Source organism: Beta vulgaris, chromosome 7 (assembly GCF_026745355.1).
Source record: "Beta vulgaris subsp. vulgaris cultivar EL10 chromosome 7, EL10.2, whole genome shotgun sequence".
Lineage (NCBI taxonomy): Eukaryota > Viridiplantae > Streptophyta > Magnoliopsida > Caryophyllales > Amaranthaceae > Beta > Beta vulgaris.
In genome coordinates this window covers 2,677,522-2,699,854 of record NC_079208.1, presented here as the reverse complement: position 1 = coordinate 2,699,854, position 22,333 = coordinate 2,677,522, and the positions used below count along the sequence as shown (strand labels likewise).

Here is a 22,333-nt window from a genome sequence, read left to right as displayed (position 1 = left end):
CTAATTATTACTAAGTAGTAAACAAAAAGAAAATGCAAGTTAGTATTTTACGGTCACCTCCATTTTGTGAATAAGATTCTTTGAAATACAATCAAATAGTACTCCTTCTACATTCTGTTTTTTCTTTTGCAGTCATTAACTCTTTGTATTTAAATAGCATTACAGTATTACTCCCTTAGTTAAACGTATCTCTATTGAACAAAAAAAAAATTGAGTCCATATTATCTGTTACGTTGAATTTCCAATGCAACAAATTATAATTTGGCTAATTTATACTTTGATCTACATTTGTATTTGGAACCCATATTATAATTTGGCTAATTTATACTTTGATCCACACTTGTATTTGAAACCCAAAATTTTGAGTGACGTGTTGTAGCCTGTAGGCACATCCTTCTAGAATTTACAAAAAAAAAAAATTTCACCACCTTTTCCACTACTTGACAACATCAGTATAATTCCACTACTTTTGCTATTCATTTTCTCTCTCCTCTCACTACAAATCTACGAACCATATTTTCAAGGAACCTAGTTCATCAAACTATACACTATACAATAAGAAAATCAGTTTTTTCAAGTATTAAGCAAAGCAAGAGATCTAATTCATCAAAAATCCAGCAGTCGTATCAAGCACTTTTGAAGGAATAAGCAAACCAACTTCAGTTTTTTCTTAGGTCGATATTCTAACAAAGAAAGGTAATTTCTTAAATCAACTTCAGTTTTTTCTTGGGTCGATTTTCTATCATCCCAAAATTTAATCCGAAAAGTATGAATCAATTTCAGTTTTTTTCCCCTTGCCTAACATCTTATATTTAAAATTTTCATCAGTCTCATATTAAAAATTATATTTGAGATAAAATTGTAAATTTTCATACACAATTTGATATTGGAATTTTTTTTAAAAACAAAAATCGTTTCTTTTATCTTGTTTTCTTATTTAATATGAAAATGAATTAAATTTAAATTGTATAAAAGCCCTTTTTTTCCATTTCAAAATTTTACAATTGTCTTGGTGCTTAATTTCACTATTTGTTTTCGCAAAATAATGTAATTTTTTTTTCTGAAAATGGTTTTAGCAAATTAATTTAATTTTTTTTCTGAAAATTGATTTTTGCAAAAACCGTTGCGAAAACTTTGATTTTGGTTTTTTTTTCAAAATTTATTTGTGAAAATGGTTTTTTGCAAAAGTTATGAGCAGAATTTTTAATATTGGAATTTTAAAAAAAACTAAATTTGTTACTTTTATCTTGTTCTCTCATTTCATGTGAAAATAAAGGGTTAAATTTAAGTCCTTTTTAACTAATTGCTATCATCTTCCTTTTTTCTGTTAGTCGCTACATAACAATTGCTATTGTTTTTTCAACTAATTTGAAATAACTTGGAAGATTAAAAGAATTATGTACCTTTTTGGAAGTTTGCAAATCGCCGATGGACAAATGCGTGATATCCCCGTCGAAATTCTATGTTTTTTTACAGATTTTTATGCATAGCGTGTATAGGTAAAGAATAATTTGTAAGTGAAATTTGTGAGTTTTTGAGAACAATAATTTGTAAGTGAATTTTGTGAATGTTTTTTTAATGTATTTACGCCCTATTATATTAGTTTCGGTTTGTAAGTTAATTTTTAATTTTTTGTAAAGTTTAGTGATTTGCCGGATTTCTTGAACGTGATTTAGAAAGGGATTTGTAAAGTTTCCTAACAGAAGTGATTTGAGAGTGATGTTGAAATTTAATTTCCGGTAGCTTTGTTTGAATACCCATTTTGGTATTGATATTATTTTTGTAATTTAGTAAGGGAAGGGGGGCAAAATAGTCAGTTCAAAAGAGGACACCATAGGTCCCCTCTTCTCTTATGTACTAGAGATTTGTCATCACTCCCTCCTTGGTTTTTGTAAATATTTCCATATATAGTACATAGGTCTCACAATTTACCTGTTTGCTTTTTTGTTAATTCTTGTTATGTCAGTGGTCCCCACTCTCTCCTTGGTCTTTGTGATAAAGCAAATGCAGCAAATAATTTGGAACAGAGGGAGGATTAGTCGTCCATTATATTTCATTATTAGTGTTCATTGAAAGACTTTTTCAACGAGGATGACGGTGTATTGGGGCACAAATCTGCAATTTCCTAAAAACACATTCTTCTTGAAAAAATCACCCCATGATTTAAACTTTTATCATTATTGTATGAAGACAAAACAAAATGATTCTTCTTCAAGCTCTGGTGGGAAGCACTATACTAATTTTAGACATTATGATGGTATTTAGAACTATACTAATTTTAGACATTATGACGAAAATCAAATATCTTTACTAACTACTCTCTCTTATATATATATAGCTATATCAATACCGTCTAGTTTAGTTTGGTAAATTTTTATAACGATGGTATTTAGAATCTGTGAAATCAAATTTAGTTTATATCACTACGCTTAATCACTCTCGCAACCAATAAAAAGTTCTTGTATGCCCATTTGATTGCTCCACTTATAGCTCGATTCTTCTTGATTTGAAGATGCATCACTCACGTTGTTCCGAAAGTATAGATAAAAGGTTCTTCCTCAACTTTAACCCGACATGTGCTTTAGTCAGGATCATTTGGCAACTTAAGTCTAGTCTCAAATAATGTAACTTCAATTAGCCTTTCTTTTGATTCACCTTTCCTTACGCCACTCAAGTCTAGTCTCAAATAATGCAACTTTAATTTTTTTTTTTTGAAAGAAAGAAAAGGGATTTCATTAATATTTCGCCAAACGGCACTTACAAGCAGTGGCGGAGCCACGTGGTAACAAGGGGTAGCACATGCTACCCCTGTTTTTTTTTTTTTAAAAAAAAAAAAAAAAAAAATCAAAAAATCAGAAAAAATCGGAGAAAAAATAAGGAACGCGTTTGACGTTTCATTTGAAAATTTCACTCTCTCTCCTCAAACTCAATCTCTCTCTCTCTCCCAAACTCTCAACTCTCATAGTCTCATTCTCGGAAGTCGGAGTGTCGGACCTCAGTGTTGACGTGCTGTGTCGTCGGTCGTCGCAAAATCGAGCCAGTCGCCGGAGTTTTTTGTTCATCAGTCTAGATCGTGGTCTGCTGGTCTCGTCGGAGAATCCGAGTACCGAGGAGGTTCGACCATTCGAGGTAGCCCTAATTCCTAAATGGTAAGTTTATTGAATTATTGTTCTTTGTTTCTTTCTCTTTTAGCCCTAATTCCTCAAACTCAGTTTTTTGTTTTTTGTTCCGCCGTCCGCGAATTATAAATTTATAATCTAGATCTAGCCCTAAATTTGAATCTCCTCTTAACTTTGATTCTTAAATCTTAATCCCCTCTTAAGTCTTAACTTTCTTAGTTTCTTTCTCTTTCTTCTCGGCTCTCCAGAAATAGTTCCGGCGACCGGCGACGGCGACAGTAGCTGTAGCGAAATAGTTGTCAGCCACTGCATTCAGGTAACTTTCTTTCTCTTTCCTCTAAAATTGTTATATGGCAGTTGGCAGATTGTGGAATTTGTTAGTTATATATGGCTGAATTTCAGAATTTGTGGAAATTGTGGTCTGTGGAATTAGTAGTTGGCGGATCTTTTATTGTTAGTTAAGAATTAGGCTGAATTTGTGGTTTGTGGAATTTGATTGTTCATTGTTGTGGAATTTGATTGAATGTTCATTGTTGTGGAATTTGATTGATTTTTCATTGTTGTGGAATTTGGGTTGAAATTTTGATTGTGACTTGTGAGGTTGAATTTTGATTGATTATTGTCGTTTTTTTCATTGTTAGTTAGGCTGAATTTGTGGATATTTGGTTGATTGTTGTGAAGTATACTTGTTAATCGGGTTGAATTTGTGGAAATTTTGTAGTGATATATGATATATGAATTTAGTTATTACGAACTTTTTTTTTAGTTTCTAGTAATGTAAAGTTGCGCTATCCCTGGTCTAGAATCCTGGATCCGCCCCTGCTTACAAGTCATTTCTGAAAAACATAAAATTCTAATAGAAATACATATCACCCTAGAAATGTAAACATCGCAGATTTGACTTAATTTTGCCTTAATAAAAATCTTCATCTGAAGCAATGCAATCTGTGAGTTCGCTTTGGTTCGGCATACGATCTGCAGATGCGGAAATTTTGGGATGAACGTACTCCAATAGTCTTCCATAATTTTACAGAAGTTGTGAAACCCTAATTCTTCAGGTTGAATCTCGAACTTCAACCAATGAGAATAATTTCTCATACCTAAAAACAAAAGAACTATACTCACAACTCCCATAGGGGAGAAAGAGATTTCCAAAACAGAAACTAAAAACCCCATAAAAGGGTTTGAGAAAATCTCATAAAGAGATACTAATTTATTGAACAAAACAAGAAAATGAACTAAAAACTGAAAATAAAAGGGAAAAAGGGGCTTACCATGGATGAAAACATCCATGGCAGCCCCCTAATTGATGAAGAAGGGGTAAGGGAGGCTAGGGTTTTAGAGAGAGAAAAGGAGAGGGGAGGCTATGCAACTTTAATTAGTTTGAAGGACTTCATGCTTTAATCGAATGACATTTTAATGGGTAAGGGATTATGTCTATATACGCATCGGAATAAATTCGACAAAGAATAGAAATAAACAATGAATAAATTGACATATTTCGTCCGTTTTAATTAGGTGTGATAATTTCTATTTTAGTAAGTTTAAATTTAATTATGACACTTTCATTTTGAGTCATAACTTCTCTGTATTTCTCTCCTAGCACATGTGACCCTTTTATTTTCTTTCTTTATCTATCTCTTCTCCGAAAATTGCCTAACAATCGATGATTTTAAATGTATCACAACTAAATCGAAACAAAATAAGTACAAAATTTACGCCAAAAACTCTTAATATAAGGGGTAAAAATACCACACCACGATTAAACAACCCAAATTAACCTATAATGGAAAAGGATGCACATGTGCCTACTCACATGACGAATTTGGATGGGGTCCTGTGCGAGAATTTGTCACTCTTTTTTTTTTCATGATTTGGACATGGATGCATATTTTTCTTTCTTGACAAATCCCAAGTGGTACGGTGTTAGAGGGTAAAAGACATTGCAACATATGAACCAATAAATAGTACAATAAAAATCAAATCTCGGTGCCGTCTAATGAAAGTCAGCAAAAATCAAGTCCAATAGGCTCATATTATAGCTAATAGTTGTCGCGTGTATAGATTACATTTAGATTAATTGTTTAGTACGTTGTTTTGATGTAAAAAAAAAAAAAAAATCAAATCTCATTTCCAAAGAAATCTAGACAAAATCATAAGAACTTATTAGATTGAACCAGCTTGAAAAATTCAATGCTCTATGATTATGAAAAATACTCTTAGCTTGACGCCTCCTTTATTTACATAACCATTAAAAGAAACAATAGAGTACAAAAAAAAAAAAAGAAGTTGAATAAAATAAAAATGACTACCTATTTTTCTATGCACACTTATGCTTCTTGATACCCAACCTTTGATTTTCCAAATCATACTCCATGTAAAAATTCTGTTGTTGGTAATTACCCAATATTATACCCGGCCCGACCGGCCCACTGGGTGCACCCGGGCTAGTATCCGTAACAATGGTTAAGCACCACACACCCAAATCACTTATTAACGAGAAGTAATTATCCAATGGCATTAGCATCTTTGCCCCACCTTTGTAGTGAAACACGAGTTTTGGGAACGAAACATTTCGTGCATCCTTAATGTCATAGCAAAGCCCGAAGCCCGACAGGGCCTCTACATCATTGGCCCGCTTGTAATGGGTGATTTGCTCTACCATCTCTTTTAGGAGCGGCTCATACAATGGCCGCTCCATAAAAGTAAGGGTTGTACCAGAGTCTATAATAGTACCCCCATCCCCTTTTAGTCCGGGGACTAGATACTTATGTGGTAACTTCACGTGTTTTTTACCAACGGTAATTTTTGTTAAATGTACATAGTAATACTCATTGTATGGTGCACGAGTTGGATTTTTATAAAAAGGGGTGTACTTAAGTACATCCTTAGGACTCTTGTAGGCGATGGGGAATCTTTTTTCCCCTGCGCCTACAAGGATAAGCTTACTATGTTTTGGTATGTCATCAAATTTATGAGGGAGTAGGCAATATGAGAATTTCCCAAGCCGTAATTGGCTTGGGAGCGAAGTAGGGGATCGCCCAAATCCGGCGATCCCCTGAGGTTGTCGAATAGACAACAGAGAACACCCTAACAAGAAGTCCCGAACTACCCCTCCAGGCAAGTTTAGGGTCTCGGATATTGCGACCCCCGCCGTAGCTCCTAGCCCGTACTGGAGGAGGTAGCTCGGGCATGGGCAATTAGATCCACATTTCGAGCCACATCGGGTTGTCATATCATCGTCTCCAAAGACATAACCACATTTGGGGTTATGGCATCCTATGACATGAGTAGAAGAGGACAACTTTGGTTTGAAAGTCGTGATATTAGAGGCGTCTACGTTAGAGAATGTGCAATTGGAGCAAGCGTACCGGGAGGTGCAAGGCACCCAAAGGAGGCTACTTCCGGTGTCGAAAACAAGGGGGATTTCCTGCGGCGGCGTACCGAAAGAGAGCGAAACGGTGTAGCCTCCATAGCTACGAGCATAGAGAGGAGTGCTCGAAGTTCCATGAAAAGTAGTACTAGAGGATATATTTTTCTTAGGGTGTTTGAGATGATGAACTCTATCAATGGTAGTTTTAACAAGATTTGAACTAAACTCCCATGGATTAGATGAAGATTTTGATTTAGGATTTGGAGATAGAGTTAGAGTTATAGTGGATGAAGATGAAGGTGAGATGATGAGGAAGGAGAGGCAAAGGAGTAAAGAAAATAAAAGAGAGGCCATTGATGTTTTTGTTTGTTTGAATTAAGTGTTGGAAAGGTTTTATTATAGTAGTAAAATGTTGTGTGTAATTTTTGTTTTGAAGTGGGGAAGTGAGTTTTGGTTTTATGTGTACGTTTGGTTTGCATGAGAGGGGCCAAGGGGTAGAAAACAAAGTTTCATTATTTTCGGTGGAGTATGATTGCATGGAAGTTAGTAATCAAGGAGAAATTAGTCTTCTTAAATAAATAAGGCAAAGTTTCTATGGTCTCCAAGAGGATCTAATCTTAGCTATGTTCTCTTTGATCTCATTTTTTTTTTTACATTTTATATTGAACTCATGCGAGCAATGTGACGAATGTTCAAGAAAATATGCTTAGAAGCACATTGTTCTACACGCTTCATGAATAGTTAAGATTTTGCGAAACTAAGAAGAGATTAGTGTAAAAAAATTAAGTCAAGTGCAAGTAATCTCTAAGGGAAATGACTAAAGCTTAATTAATCAATGACATCACAATTTGAATAGTTTACTTATATATCACCCTCTACATATCAACCCATGTTTAACATGTCTTTTTTTTTTTTTGGTGAAATATGTTTAACATGTCTAGTGATACATGATTTCTTCATAAGTTTCAATCGGACACAATTTAAGAACAATTATTCACAAACATATATAAAGGTTTATTTGATAGATAATTATTCAGAATGAAAATTGTATGTAATGTTACAAGTAATGATAAAGCGTCATACCAAAGTTCATAGCAATACATGAATTACATATGCAACTAGTGTTTTTCATCATATATCTCCATTTCTACCCTTTTTTTTTTTTTACAGCGGGTAAAGACTATTAGTTCCTCCTTGTTATATTATCTAATAAGTGTACGTGCAGCTCTAATTTCTTATCTTGTGGCTTTGGTACACTTGAATAGCTGAAAGGTGTTTGCAATATCTCTTATCTCCTTGATGATTGACGCTATGTCCTTGTTGCAAGATGTTGGATTCTTGAGTGAGTTTTTAATTTCCAGACAATCCGTTTTTATTTGAATATTCACCTCCACTGAAAGTCCTTGTTGCTTGGAGAATTGCTCTAGCTTATGTTTATAGAGGAGAGATGGCAAATATTCTTTCACTATATGTGGTTGTTTGTTGTGCTACCATCTTGCAATGTCCATGCTATTGCTGCTTGTCACTCGTTTTTCCTTGGCTTTGCTTTCCTTGATCCATCTGTGCATATTACATGTGTAATCTGTTGGTTTGGCTTTCCTGTGCTCCACTCTTCTGTTGGTGTTCTTGTTGTTTACAAGTTAACAACTAGTATATATGTATTGTAGCTAGTATACTAGTATGTGTTAATAGAAGATTAAGAATATGCATAGTCAAGAGTACGTACTTACAAATAAACTCACTATAAATCATCATATTTCTAATAAGTTTGACTCATTTTCTTTCATTTATATGACACTTATCATATGACTTTTAGATACAAAAAATCAAAAAACTGAAAACCACAGTGTTATCGAACGAGCTCTTAGATTTTGGGTTTCATTTAGGCTATATATGTTCAGTTCACCTTATTTTTGCTTATTATAGATCTAATCAGATCAGATTAGATCAGATCAGAAAAAATAAATTCAGATCAGATCATGCTTATATTTAAAAATCATTATACTATTAAATATCTTTCATTACATATTAGTATAAATTATAATAATTGAATATCAATAAAGTACTCATTGAGACGAATCAAACAAGACCCCACACGACTATATTTTTTCTTATATATTGAGAAAAATCTAAAAGATAAGATCTTGTAATCAGATCAGATCAGTTCAGATCAGATCAGAAAAAATAAGTTCAGATCAGAAAATTTCAGGTGAACTAAACATAGCCTTAGTATGTTGCTTATTACCAAAACGATGATGATTGAAAACTGACAATTAAAAATAAAAAAAATTACCTTTTCTAATTTCTTGTTTTTCTTTTGTTATTTAAAAAAAAAAAAACTGAAAACTGAAAATGATACTGAATAAACCCTAAATATGTGAGAAATTTAGAAGCATGAAAGCATGCATGTATCCGTAACCAAACGTGCACATGGGATTAATTATGGACAAATTGCCTTTTGTGGGATTAATTATGGATAAAGCTAGCCTTTTTATATTGATTCTTTTGTCATAATCACTGCTTAAATTGATGGACTTTCATCATATTAAAACATAGTTCGGAGTTGTTATTCCAATTTGGTTGCCTGCGATTGCGAAATGTAAGAGTAGTTAACTTTAAAGGTTAAAAAGTCAATCTAACCGTTGATTGTGGGAGACGTCGTTTGGCCCCGACTAGAATGATTAAGATTGCATTTTGTTTTCTTCAGTTGACAATAGCTGTAGCCTGTAAGGACTGTTATACTTCACTAAAACAATCTTGATACATCTTAATATATATCCGGATATACCGTGAACGTAGTACACCTAACGTTATTTTTTTGTACATTGTTTATTGAAATTACCCAAATGAACAAAATATACAAAAAAAGAGAGTTCCAAATAAGTAAAAAATAGTCTTAAGTGTACCCTGAAATATATCGGATGTATGATTGAATTAACTCAACAGTCTTGGGAGAAAGCTATAAACCCAAATGAAATAGATCTAATAGATTAGGTGTGGAAATGATAAGAGGCCATGTGAAGTGGTGGAGAATGATTATTGTAGTCTTAGATTTGGTGGAAATCTTTTTGATTCTTAACTTTTTAGCGTGTGGAAAGTTCTTTGGTTTATAAAACTTTTTTCAAATATTACTTTATTTTTCTATATTGAAATTGAAGTGATTATTTAGGAGCAAACTAGTTGCATATACACGCGATGCGTGCGTCAACAATCTTATGTAGTTATATATAAATGGACATATTTTTTTATTTAAAATTATTTTGATAGTGATATAAATTATTGAGGTTCTTTTGTAGATGTTATTATCTTTTTAAATTAAAGGTGAATAATTTTTAACTGTTCAATACCGTCACTGTAAAATTTGGTCGATAATTTAATAATTTTCTTTTCAGCGACTTTAGTATAGTTCTTTAACAATTACAAATGTTAATAAACCATATTGTTTGAACTTTGTAAATATGAAATATATGTTATCACGATATATTGCTAACTTTTTTTTGGTTGAAGATTCTAATTGATTTCGTGAATTGATTGTGTCAATTTAGTTTTTCAAGTTATTAATGGTATTACATATTTCATTTTTGACCTACTCATATGACAAGTTTCATTGATTCTCATTTTTCAATTTTTTATAAAAAAGAAAAATATTATTTTAAATTATTAGAGGGTATTTTAGTCATTTCAAAAGAGGACACTACACCTTCTTTCTTTGTTTATATAATTGAGATATAAACTTCCCTTTGTTTATTAGGTAAAGGTGTTCACAACTTTGTTTCCAAAAAAAACGAAAGGTGTTCCCAACTCCCCATTTTTACCAAAAAGGTGGAAGGGGTACGGTCTACACCATGGGGCATGAAGCCAAAGTCCAAAGGCAATAATATGCACCCGATGTGAGTCATATACAAACATCTCCACCAGCAATAACTGAATGAATGATGCTGGAATTATGGACCTATACACAGTCAGAAAATATCTTACGCAACTAGTATATATAATTATATATGACCGTTGTCCTGAGGAGTTGCATTGTTATGTAGCGTATTTTTTACAATCTTCAAATGCAATATATATGTGTGTGCATATGGACTATGGTAACTCTTTTTCAGAAAATAGTAGTGTACGCTATTTATATAATCTAACCTAAAGTGACCCGTGTCCCGTGTCCCGTGTCCCGTTATTATGATCTCTATTATACAAGGGAAGGGGTAGTCATGGTGTCCCCGAATGAACACATTATTTTACGGTTCCTCCCTTTCCTTTCTAAATTATAAATTCACTTATAAATCAAAGGGGGGCTTCAAATAAAAATACTGGAAATAAAATTACAACAATCACTCACAACTCACAAGTCAACTAAAATCATAAAATTACAAAATTTACATTATACAAATCACTCAAATGAGGAAACTTTACAAAAACTAAAAATCACTTACAAACTATAACCAATACACGACAACGTCAATACATACTTACAAAAATATTCACAAAAATTTGACTTGATATCAAATGTCCACTTTTTTCATAATCTATAAAGTAGTGTACTTAATTCAAAAATCAACTGAAAAATTATGGTATTAGAAATCATAAATAAATTCAATAAAATTTCTATTTTTTTTCATAGAATTTAACTAAACCAATCATATTTTGTAACTAAAAACAATTATAATTCGTATGTCTAGCGTTCACATTTCGAATCTTACTTATGTCGAATAAAATCGAGTTTTTGTCTTGAAAAAAATCCAAACATGCATCGCGTGCAAAAAATGCTAGTATTCATATCAGGTGGGTTTGTCTTACGTAGTCTTATATAGTAAACCTAGCTAGTTTGAATCAAATTTGTGATTATAAAAACTCGGTATGTCTTATAAATTCAAAATGGGACAATTAAAGAAGAGGTTTATGAATAGAGCTTAATTTAGATTATATGTGGTTTCCTTAAAAAAAGATTATATGTGGTTTCCTTAAAAAAAAAAAATTATATGTGGTTCCGAGTAAAACATAAATGGTGAACTTTTATCATCCCATGGGTTGAGCGAAAATATTTATGGGCAATGAATTGAAGGAGATTTATTATGGTAATGTTTGGTAAATGACTTTTTTTTAGCTTTTGACTTTTCAATTTAGTCAAACAGTAAAAAAAAAGTGTTTGTTATTGGCTTTTTGGTTGGCTGAAAAGTTGGCTTTTAAGCCAAAATGAAAAAGCTGCCGGAACAGTTTTTTTGGATTGACTTTTGGCTTATTGGCCCACAAACTCTCTAATAAACAACCAACATCCACAATTAATTTAGCCAAATATTACTTATGTAAACACCTGGCTTAAACAACCAACTTAAAAAGCCAATACATACCGCCAATGCTTCTAGCCAGTTAAACAAGCCAACTAAACCAACCAACAGCGAATAGCCCAAACGACCCCTATATGATGCATACTCATTATAGGCAATGAAATCATCGAAATTATTATTATTTATACATTGTAAATGAAGGTTATTGTTATGAATGTTACATATACTTCATCCGTTTTTAGATGTTTACTATATTTTTTTAAAAATAAAAATGTCCCAACACTTAATACATATTAATTTTATAAGGTGGCTTTAAACCTTTGATTAATGAAAATCCTAAAATTATCAAAAAAGGAAATATACGGTAGGAAAGAGATCGAGAAACGAAAACAAGATATCCAGTCGGACCCCTGGGCCAGAGTCCAGACAATTTTGGTTATGCGCCTGTCGTCGATCAGCAGTCGGCGTATGCATGTGGACGAAAGTTCACGTGAAATTGGGAAACGTATGAGTAATCATTCATAAATAAGTTTTAACACTACCTATGAATCCAGAGCATGACAAATTAAAGTTTTGTATGTTTGCATGAGCAAACAAAAGCTTTGCAGTTTTTTGGTATTTACGCAATGAATAATTTATATCAATGGTTTCTTATGGTTTCTTATCAAATTTTCATGGTAAATGGACGATTTTAGCGTCGAGATACACGCACAAACTTATTTTGTAAAAAAGTCATATCAATTTTGAATATGCTGGTCGAAAGTAATTAGTGTCACCATTTTTTTATTATTGTCGCCATAGCCCATAAACCATAAATAAATGTCATTCCAAATTATTGCTTCCTCCGTTTCGTTTTAAATGCAACAAATGAATAATTTATATCTCACAAATAATACTCATTTGTTACATTTAAAGCGAAATGGAGGAAGTATATAATGTCATTGTGGAGCACAGAAAAGTCTACTTCGCAAAGATGTAACTATGTGTAACTTGGAAAGAGATCTATGCACTTAAAAATGACTAACCTTATCTTGCTTATTGTATACCACGAATTCATTTTCATCCCAGTCGTCATTTTTTTTCGAAAAAAAACTACAAACTTAATTTTTCTTGCAAGATGAAACCTATTTCCATTTTTCGGAGTGGTTTTTGAGATGCATAGGAATGGTACCGCAATTAATGGAAATAGGGGGTTACGGAAAGATAGAAGGGTCAGCACCAGAATTGAGAAAAAATGCATCGGAAAATAGGGACAGGTTTCTTCTTGCAAGAAAATTGGGGTTTGTGGTTTCTTTTTGCAAAGAATGCTTTATAATTTTTTTTTCCGTAAAATTAAACCTTTAAAAGATTCTTTTTGACAAATCTTCCTTATTCTTATGATAGTCGCTTCATATCAAATCCTTATATTATTAATTTATGACGAGTCCTATTATTGGTGTTATTGATCCAAAATTTTATAAACACAATACTAATAATATCAAGTAGGATCCATGAACTTACATGACTCATAAAATACTAAAGATAAAAGGATTCACTAATCTATAGTAAAAGGTGTTCATAAGAAAGTTTGTGTGCTACGTGGCACTCTCCTCTAAAGCTGTAATGCAATTGCTTTATTTTCAAGTAAAACCCTCAATTAAAAAATAATGTTGTACAAGGTATTGAACACGTGACCAAAACGAAAAGTGGTAGCTTATCCATTAATCCACCAGCAAAATAAAATATCACAAGGTCTTATAATTGTATCTAATTAAAAGATTTGTACAACTTTAGACAGCTAGCTAGCCTTTTTATGATAATAACAAGAGACTATTATAGACATAAACTCTTAATCCAATTCCTTGTAGAAAGAATTAAGCGATTGCTTTTATCCCCAAACTTTTAAGGATTTATTTTTCAAAAATCATGCAATTACTTATCATGTCATTACGTCAATTTTTCCACACTTGAGAAAAAGTTACGAAAAGTTTCAACCCGGAGCATCTCCTGGGACACTCACTAGTTTTAATAATATAAGGTGGGATTTTTTGCTTTATATAACTCAAATATTTACTATTTAATCTGTTAGTTTATATATGATAATTAACTTTACTCCCTAGTATATAAAAAAATAAGTGACGGTTGTTTGGTATACATGAGATTTTAATTCCCATGAGAAGTTCTGTATCCTAGAAAGTTATTTCCTTTATGTAATTCCTCTTAGTCGTTGTTTGGTGTATAAGAAATTATATAGACAATATAAATTTTTTTAAAAAACTAATATGAACCCGGTGCACATAATTAGTGTGCACCCGATCCATATCAGGTGAGTTTAGGATAGTGTATATTGATATGATATGATATAATGTATGTTAAAATGATATAGTGTATGTTAAAATGATATAGTGTACCTATGTTAAAATGATATAGTGTACCTATATATAATATAGTATATCTATTTTTGATATAGTGTACCTATGCATAATATACTATATATATCTATTTTTGATATAGTGTATCTATTTTTGATATAGTGTATGTTTCTGTAATGCGTTTAAGTAAATATTTTCCTATAGGATATAGTGTACCTAGTTATGATATAATGTTCCTATAGGATATAATGTACCTAGTTATGATATAGTGTACCTCTGTATGATATAGTGTACGTAGTTATGATATAGTGTACCTATGTATCATATAGTGTCTATTTTTGATATAGTGTATATTTCTGTAATGCGTTTAACTAAATATTCTCTAGTGAGTACTTCTTAGTCGGTCACGTGCCTGAACCTGGTCCACACTATTTTTAGTGTGAACCGGGTCCATGCAAGACGGATTGATTATTTTTCATGTTCTGATTTGGAGAGTTGTTTGGTTGACAGAAAATAAGGAAATTAGGAGCAATGAAAGTTCGTTCGGAAATTGAAATCTCAACAAAACGTGGGAACTTATTGATTCACCCCTTACCCATTCAGAATTCCCACATAAATTCATAAAATTCTTTGATGTTATTTAGCCCAAACGTGTAATTCCTCCCACTTTCTTCAAATGCATAAATTGTCCAAAATGCCCTCATTGGAGTCCAAAAAGGACTCTAACAGTTGCACGCTGAGCTAACTCCAATTCGACAGAAAAAAACTTTGTATACCCAGAGAGTAAAATACCCACCATTTCTTCTAATGAAATTCAACTCAATATAATATTTCTTCTAATGCTCTATTAGTAGTGTTTTGTCTACCCATTGAGTAGGGGTTGCAATGTCCGATCAGCCACCAGTTCAGTTTGATTAATTAACAGTTTATCTTGCAATAAAAAAAAGTAAAAAACGAACAGAAATGAAAAGTTAACAGAAGAATAGTTGTTTGCCGCGAACGCGCCGTGATCACAAAGCGAACCTTCATTCCATAATCAATGCCAAACAACTCAACTCTCTCTTTCTCTCAATCTCACGCCAGAAATTTCGAAATTTCTAGGGTTTAAATTCTCAACTATTAACAATTTTGGTACATTCTATCTCACTCCAACTTCCTGATGTTGCGATCACTTTGGCGGTCTTTTGATCGCTTCTCTCTCCAATATTTCAAGTAAGTTCCCCTCATTTTCTCCCATCAATTGAATTTTTTTTTAGTTTATGGTTGAATTTTTTGAAGAAATTGAAAAATTGAACTATTATGTATGTCAGTTTAGAATTGAATTACTACGATTACGGAGGAGATACTTGTTGATTTAGGTTTAGGGATCAAAAATCTGAATCAACTACCATAATTAATTTACACGAAAAAATTAGGTTTTCAGGTGCAAATTAGTAGGTGCACATGTGCCTATGGTGAGGAAAATGTGCACGATGAACATCAAGTACTAGGTTATGAACATAAAGACCAATACTAATGAACATATACTAACAGAGATGTACATATGTTCATCTAGCTGGTTAGCAATGTACATGTGTTCATTCGATTTGTTATTCATGTACATTTGGCTTGTTAGCCATGTACATGTACATTTGGCTTGTTAGCCATGTACATGTACATTTGGCTTGTTAGCAATGTACATGTATGTACACACCTTCCTCACACGTCTATGGATTAGTTTTCAGGGAGTTTTTTTTGCGATGTGGATTGAACAATTTTAGGATAAATCAAAATGCGATCAAGTTAAGAACATCTTACTAATGGGGACAAAGAGCAGCTATAGTTTTAATAAGAATTGAGTTTAGCTGCTCCCTACAATTTATTTTAAGGGGATGCCATACTTGAAAATTCTAATTTATATGGAGTACACATGAAAGGGGAGATCATGAAGTTACAAGGCTTGTGTCTTGAAGAGCTTTACTTCCCACTTTCTTACTCTTTGCTTGTTTTCACTTCTATGATATTTGTAAAGTGATTATATCTCTAGCTACATTGTTTCGGGTGCAAATCTTTAGCTGTTTTAGGATAGAAGAGCTCTTGACAAGGATTAAACTTTTGATGTTGGTAGCTTTTGTGGAAAAGCTTAATGCTTTTAGCAAAGAGTTTGCATTATGAAGAGGTTTCTTTTTCATTGTGCCGACTGTTTGAGACTTTGACGTTTTATGATATGTTAATTTTGTTCACAATCCAATATGAAGAATTTGAAGGCTAGATGTGCTTACTTAAGGGGAGAGGGGAGACATTGTTTAGAGATTACATTCTTGGCTATCACGCGGGTTATGTGGATGGAAAAGAATCACAAATATATGTGGAGAGCGAGAGCCTTGAGTTGAGAAGATTGTACTATAGGGTAGTTTTGGTAGCCTTTTTGTGGTGCTATTCTGTTGGCTTGCTTTCAGGAATATCTTCTTGGATTGTTAACGATGATTTAAGGACTTTTACTCTAGTGCACCTCTTCTGTTTCAATCTGATTTTCTTATCTTTTTACAAAATTTGGTCTTCCATTAGGGATAATCTTGATATTATTGAGTTTTGAGACCCAAGATACTGAAAAGGTTTGTGTGAAACTGGATGCACCGAAGCAAGGTTAAAAATTGCGGCAGCACAATGAAGTTCATGAATCACTAAGTGTATTTTATTGTGTTCTTGTGCAAAGGATAGTGGATAGAATTTTTTACATTGGTTGTAGGAGCCATATCGCCTTTTTGGGCCTTGTATATATTGACTCTGTGCTGGCCGTATCTGCCAGTAAGTATTTTGTTACGAATTAAGGTATGTTCTAAGAAGAAGAAAAAGTTTGGAGAAGAGAAGTTGCAGATAAATGTAGTATGAAGAAGGAATTGGCAGAAAGTTAAAGATGATTGTATTAATTCATAAGCAAGTAACTAGTTTCCCAGGTTTTGACAGGCCGGGTCTCTCCATTACAAAAGGAATGAGATCATTTTTTTCTGCATGCCATCGTCTCCCCTACTTCCCTTCCTTTTATTACAATCTCCAATATTCCGTTCTTACTCTATAACTACCTCACCAAGTCACTGAAATTGCTTCACAGCTCATCCGATTGCTTAATAGTGTCCAGTTGAATTGCCTACTTTGCCTTTCTTTTTTTGCATCTCACATAAAGGAAAGGAACAGGTGGCCTAGGCTGGTGCACAATATAGTCTTCCTCGATGACTTCTTGATATCTCTGTTTGGCAAACTGAGAAACTAATACTTATCAGCCAGTATGTTGTAGGCCAATACCTCTGATCATAGGCAGAATAGAGCTTATTTCGTCTTTGGGGACTGGGGTTTATGATACTTATATAAACCTACCTTTCCAACTTTTCCATGTGTTCTCTCTACCATTTTGAAGCTTCCAATCAGTGTAATGTTCCAAAGGATTACAAACAACAAAGGATAGTAGCAGCAAAGCCTTAGTCCCAAAATATTTTGAGGTCGGCTAACATTAAACGTCATAAGGAAATTATAAAGGATTACAAGAAATTTTTTGTAGTCTAGGGTAGACTCCTTGTGAATTGGGAGTATGTTTGCAAGACTAAGGAGGAAGAGGGATTGCAATTATGGTACTTTGCTGTCTAGGTTCTTTATTTTGTGGGAAAAGTCTCAGCTTCTATAAGAATAGAAAAGTTCTCTTAGCATAAGGTGATTGGGACCAGGTATGGTCTTATAATAGATGTATAGGATACGCTAGCACGGGCTCCTGCTTCTTATATTATCCTTTGGAAGTTCATTGCACACCCTTGGTCGAATGCAAGAGTGGTAATGGAGAGCATATTTTTTTGGATGGACTCTTCATTGAGTAACCTTCTCCCCTCACCTTAAGGGGTTGTCTACAGCTCTATATACTCTTATTTCCTCCTCCGAGAGTGCGGTAGTTCTTCTGAAAACTTTATTCTAGGTGGAATCCTGACAAGTGGGAGTTGGGGGGGAGCTTATTAACTTGTTCATCACCCTTATTTCTGTTTCTTTGTTAGATTCCCAAGAAGAAGAGCTTTATTTCTGTTTCTTTGTTAGATTCCCAAGAAGAAGAGCTTGTTGGCTGAATTCTTAGGCTTATACTTCATCTTTTCTTCACTCATAAGAATATGCACAACTTGCAATCTCTTGATATCTCCATTTCTGTTTGGAAGTCTTAACATTTCAAAGTGGGTTGAAAGCATCTGTTTAGCTTGCTAGAGTGAGAATCTGTTTGTTTGGAGGACAAACAAGGCCTCATATATATCTTGTGTTTCGCTAGTGGATTGACAGCATTGTGTTATGATAACTCATCTTTAGCAAAGGCTTATTGGGTGGTTGCGATTTACTGGGTCGCCACGTTTTCTGTTTTGAGTCATCTGAAGGCAGACTATGTGAGGTTTGAAAGATGCAAGAACAACAACTCTGTGTTGATCTAGCTATATGGGTGCTTTGGTTGGAGAGGATGATATCTTTTGTGGGGGAATTGGGTTGTGATTTTAGCTTATTTTGATTATGAGACACTTATCAGTATATTTTTTTGATTTAATGTGTGATTGGACTTCTCTCTTTTTCCCTTTTTGCTTGGAATTTACTTTTTTTTTTTTTTTTTTTTTTTTTTTTTGCAAAATCAATTCTCTCTGTTTTAGTGGTTTCTCTGATCTAATCAACTTTCGAAACACATTATTAGTATGGTTCATAAGTGGAAAATAGAGGTTGCTGATTATGTTGGAAGGTTGACTCTGCATAATAAAATCACCTATATGCAAATTACTATCTTAGGGAAATGGATGTGCTCTTTTTGATGATTGAATGATGAAACAGAAATAATAACCAAGTTCTGCAGATAGCTATAAACTTCAAATTGGCATCCTATGAGATCAGGCCTTTATAAAGGTCTTGCAGATTCAAAATATAAAAAAATATTTTAGAATCTATGGAATGAAGGTTCATCGTCCAGAATGACAGCTGCAGCATTTTGCATATACTGCAAGTACCCTTTATATTTTAGAAGTGCCAAATGAGGTCATGAAGAACTTTTGGAGAAATGCATTTATCTCTTTCTCGATGTCATTAACGGTGCTGAGTGACATTGGTTCGCAGGTATGTCATCAATGAGTTGCAGGGGATCGAAGTTGTTGACACATCTAACACGGTATAAATTATTGGTGCTGATTTTGGTCATTGTCTGTCGGTTGAATGATTTACCTAAACAGTATGACTTAATCTAACCGATGCTCTGTCTTAAGAATCATAAGTCTGATCTTTTATATTTTTTCTCTCCAGGAAGTAGTTGTGGACATATTACAATCTATTGTAGAGATAGTTACATATGGTGATAGGCATGACCCATCAATCTTCGAGTATGTGCTTATCTATCCTTTTTATTTCAATTTCTATCTGAATATGCAATGTGATATTTGGTTTTATGATTTACTTATCAACTGAAAATTTTCTACTTAGATGTTTCATGGAATATCAAGTTTTGGCTGAGTTTGTCCGCATGCTTAAGATTAGTAGGAATACAAGGATTCAGGCAAAAGTGCTTCAGTACCTGAGCATAATGATACAGAATCTACACAGTGATCATGCAATTTGTAAGAAACCTGTTTTTATTCTCATGCATTCGGGTTATTCTCAGCTCTCATTTTTTCCATTTTGTTGTGACATGTGAGGCATGGCTGTATTTTACATCCCCTTTTTGTCTTCTCTCAGGGCCAATGTAGCTAACTTCCTTGATTTCTTTTCTTGATTCCCATTTTGCTTCTCCATAATCAACCTCATCATTAATACTTTTATCTTTAATCTCAGTAGTATCTTTGTCTTTGATATGGCACAGACTATTGCTTCAGCAATGGGCACATTAACAGCATCATCACACATGAGTATGGGTTCCATGCCGGTGATTTAGCTTTGTACTATGTTTCCTTTTTAAGGTCAAACTCTCCTTTTTCTTCATAGCTTTATAGGGGAAACCTCTCCCTCTTTAGGAATTAATTCTGGCACTATAAATGGGAGATCTGCTATTCTGACCTTTGTGGTTGTCCTTGCTTTGACTCTGTTTCAGGGCAGTGAGCAGTAAGCTGAACAAAGACACCATCTGTCTTCTTTTAAAAGTCCAAGAGGTAAATTCAACTTATTGGAAAAGTATATTTATACCATGTACTAAGCTAAGGTTGATATTTAACAAATTAGTGATCCCCGCAGAATAAATTTGTGAGCTACATATGACACTGATATGCCGTGATGTCATTATTTTATATAAGATTCTTGTTTAATTGAATTAATAATTTTGCCATCTAATGGTATGAGACAGATATTTCATCTGGGCCCTTTAGTGTTTATTGTAGTTGTAGACTTGTAGTAGACTTTGATCAATGTTAAGATTATTATGACTTTTGAAAGAAAAGTCGAAGCTGAAGGTGCCAATCAAAAGAGCCAACAACTATGAGAATATGTCATAGTCTCATAGGTCCATGTAGTTTTTTACTATGTATTGTGTGTGTGGGAGAGGGGGGGAGGGAGTTGTGATGCATTCTTTAGAGTCTTCATTGCTTCCTCTCCTCTACTTTACCATCTACACTGCTACAGTTGAAAGCTTTGTCCCGGGAGAAAAGGGGGGGGGGGGTTTAGGGGTATAAAGAAGTAAACTTGTGTCTAAATTGAAGTGAAGTGCATCTGGGTGATTGGTGACTAAGTGAGAATCCACAGCATATTCTTAAAGATTATGATGAGCATGGAGCATGGTTCGAAAATGCGGTTTCAGTCACGATCGCTGTAACGGGCGTAGTGATGCAGGAACGGGGATGATGCGTTTGTCGTACTGCCAAATATCGGCTTAAACCATGAAATATCCCTAAAACCCGCCTAAAATGCGGTTTTTTTAACAGCATTACGATGCGGGTAATATCGGTTTGATAGATTTGAAAACCTTTACGACACGGGCGATACGATACGATATGATGCGACCTTGTTTTGACACCATGGCATGGAGGTCTTCTAATATTGTCAGTTCTGCTGCTTATAGTGAGGTAGTGTGACCTATAACTCTCCTTGCCTTTAGAAGTTGTGTTTGTCTTTCAATCTTTTGTGGCTTGCTTTCTTAATTATTTGGGTCATGTCATGTCCTTGGATTTTGTGCTCATTAAATTGAAAATAGATTTTCATTGTATTCTCCAACGTCTTTGAGCCTGAACTCAAGTGGTCTTTGACTCGAGCCTGTGAATTATGCCGAGCTAGAGCTTGATGTTATTATTTTCCTCATAAGTAATTAAGGAAAATATAGAAAGATACCAGGAGGTGTCATCAATTTGCAAAAGAAGGGCCAAGGACCAAAAATGTCATGCCGCGGAGCTATCATGGAGCACTTTGTTTACATATCAAGAAACATTAAAAATACTGCTCAGAACCTTATACTTATCTCTAGCTATACAAAGGTCTCAAAAAAGATGTACTTAAGCTAAACGAAGGTCTCAAAAAAGAAAGGAAAAACTTTTGTAGCTACATTTTTTGTATATCACTTTCTGCAGATAGTTACCTTATATATTCTTTTGAAATACCTATATAGTTGGTCCTAAGTCCTAACACTTATGTCTTTGCTACCAGATTACAATTCAAATGTCACCCCTTCCCCTAAAATTTGAAATCATGTATTTGAATTTCAATTCCAATTTCTCAAACTTGTTTGGGGAACATGGGAATTGAATTCCAATATTTCAAATCTATGTATGTGTTTGGAAAACATTGGAATTGAATTCCGGAATTCTAATTCCATGCTATTGTTTGGATAATCTTGTAATTACATTCAACAAAAAATATTAAATCCTTAGCAAATAAAATGCATTTGACATTCCAACAATCCAAAATTGTTATAACAAAAGTTATCTCAACATCGAGAGCAACATTTAAGAGTAGTATTTGATAAAGTAACGAAAAAAACCTACAATGACATGAAAGTGAGTCAAACTACTCAGCAAGGCACAAGAGTACCCAATCAAGTTTCTCATCCTCCGGTAACTCTTTCAACATTAGAAATTCGTCGGGATTACCATTCATAAACCTTTTTACTGCCCTCATAATCTGATTCCTAGAAATGCCATATACTTCAGACACAACGGTATATATCTCTTGACAAGTGGGTTTCGGGATGTCGTTCATTTTGCTTTGCACATATTCTCTGAAGGACTCAGCAAAACTGTTGACCGCATC

General features: G+C 33.6%; 2 protein-coding genes across 11 annotated transcripts in view; one reads left to right on the top strand and one right to left on the bottom strand.

The window, feature by feature from the left end:
• Window positions 1-2,837: 2,837 nt before the first annotated feature.
• LOC104898257 (protein TRANSPARENT TESTA 9) overlaps window positions 2,838-22,333 on the top strand; it is a 36,954-nt gene continuing 17,458 nt past the window's right edge. The window contains exons 1-9 of one of the 10 annotated variants that reach the window (XR_007276527.2): window positions 2,838-3,149; window positions 3,368-3,435; window positions 7,758-7,834; window positions 10,244-10,382; window positions 19,229-19,280; window positions 19,412-19,488; window positions 19,589-19,722; window positions 19,965-20,061; window positions 20,193-20,250. Coding sequence is in view for 9 of the 10 variants with exons in the window: in XM_048648566.2 (XP_048504523.1) it covers window positions 7,792-7,834; window positions 10,244-10,382; window positions 19,229-19,280; window positions 19,412-19,488; window positions 19,589-19,722; window positions 19,965-20,061; window positions 20,193-20,250 (600 nt within the window). In the remaining variant the exon portion in view is untranslated. Of the gene's footprint in view, window positions 3,150-3,367; window positions 3,436-7,757; window positions 7,835-10,243; window positions 10,383-14,566; window positions 15,341-19,228; window positions 19,281-19,411; window positions 19,489-19,588; window positions 19,723-19,964; window positions 20,062-20,192; window positions 20,251-22,333 lie in introns of those variants that run through there. The other 9 variants (XM_048648566.2, XM_048648560.2, XM_048648559.2 and 6 more) reach the window with 9 other exon arrangements.
• On the bottom strand, window positions 5,264-7,080 carry LOC104898259 (probable aspartyl protease At4g16563). Its single transcript, XM_010685310.4, has one exon. The coding sequence runs from the start codon at window positions 6,844-6,846 to the stop codon at window positions 5,440-5,442; it is 1,407 nt and encodes a 468-aa protein (XP_010683612.2). The 5' UTR covers window positions 6,847-7,080; the 3' UTR covers window positions 5,264-5,439.

What these genes read in the sequence shown, in the direction of transcription:
- LOC104898259 (XM_010685310.4), bottom strand. Translation starts at nt 6,846, where the DNA reads ATGGCCTCTCTTTTATTTTCTTTACTCCTTTGCCTCTCCTTCCTCATC.